The sequence below is a fragment of the Eimeria mitis genome, genomic scaffold, assembly GCF_000499745.2.
Source record: "Eimeria mitis Houghton genomic scaffold, Emh_scaff12967, whole genome shotgun sequence".
Taxonomy (NCBI): Eukaryota; Apicomplexa; class Conoidasida; order Eucoccidiorida; family Eimeriidae; genus Eimeria; species Eimeria mitis.
Window position 1 is genome coordinate 1 of NW_024012994.1, and position 762 is coordinate 762.

Consider the following 762-nt stretch of genomic DNA (forward strand, 5'->3'; position numbering starts at 1 on the left):
TATAAATATATATATATATATATATATATATATATATACATATATATATATATATATATATATATGTATATACAAAAAAAATAAAAATAAAGAATAATTTTCTTACTCGAAGCGAAGAACTCCTTTTTGTGATGGTTGTGCATGCAATAGTTTATTAGTTAAATAATTTATTTCTTTTTTTTGTTTTTTTTTTGTTTTTTTATTTAATGAGTTTGCTTCTGTTCTGTGCAGCCACGGGGCCTCCATATACTTCTCCAATAAAACTGTATCCATTGCTTCTGCTGCTGTGAAACTCTGCATGCATGCATCCTCATCCTCAGCAGCAGCAGCAGCAGCAGCAGCAGCAGCAGGAGCAGCAGCAGCAGCAGCAGTGGGAGAAGGGGGAGAAGGAGGGGGAGGAGCAGCAGCAGAAGGAGGAGGAGATTCGTCAGCAGCAGCAGCAGCAGCAGCAGCAACATCTGCTGCAGCAGCAAATGTTAATGGAGGTAATTCTGCTTCGGTTGCTGCAGTTGTATCATATAAACGAGAAGAAGCAGCAGCACCAAGAACCTATAAAAAAAAAAATAAAAAAATAAATATAATAATATATTTTTTTTTTTAGTTTTTTTGTGTTATATTTATCTTATAATATTTATATATTTTTAGTACTTTATTAGTAATTATAATAATAACAATAAAAATAATTTAAAAAAATAATAATATATATATATATATATAATATTATATATATATATATATATATATATAATATTATATATATAT

At 28.9% G+C, this 762-nt stretch overlaps 1 protein-coding gene across 1 annotated transcript; it reads left to right on the plus strand.

Moving 5' to 3' along the window:
- Positions 1-302: 302 nt before the first annotated feature.
- EMH_0000390 (uncharacterized protein) lies at positions 303-575 on the plus strand (the record flags this gene model as incomplete). Its single annotated transcript, XM_038022236.1, has 1 exon — positions 303-575. One exon carries the CDS (start codon positions 303-305, stop codon positions 573-575), a length of 273 nt encoding a protein of 90 aa, XP_037878090.1.
- Between the last annotated feature and the right edge of the window lie 187 nt (positions 576-762).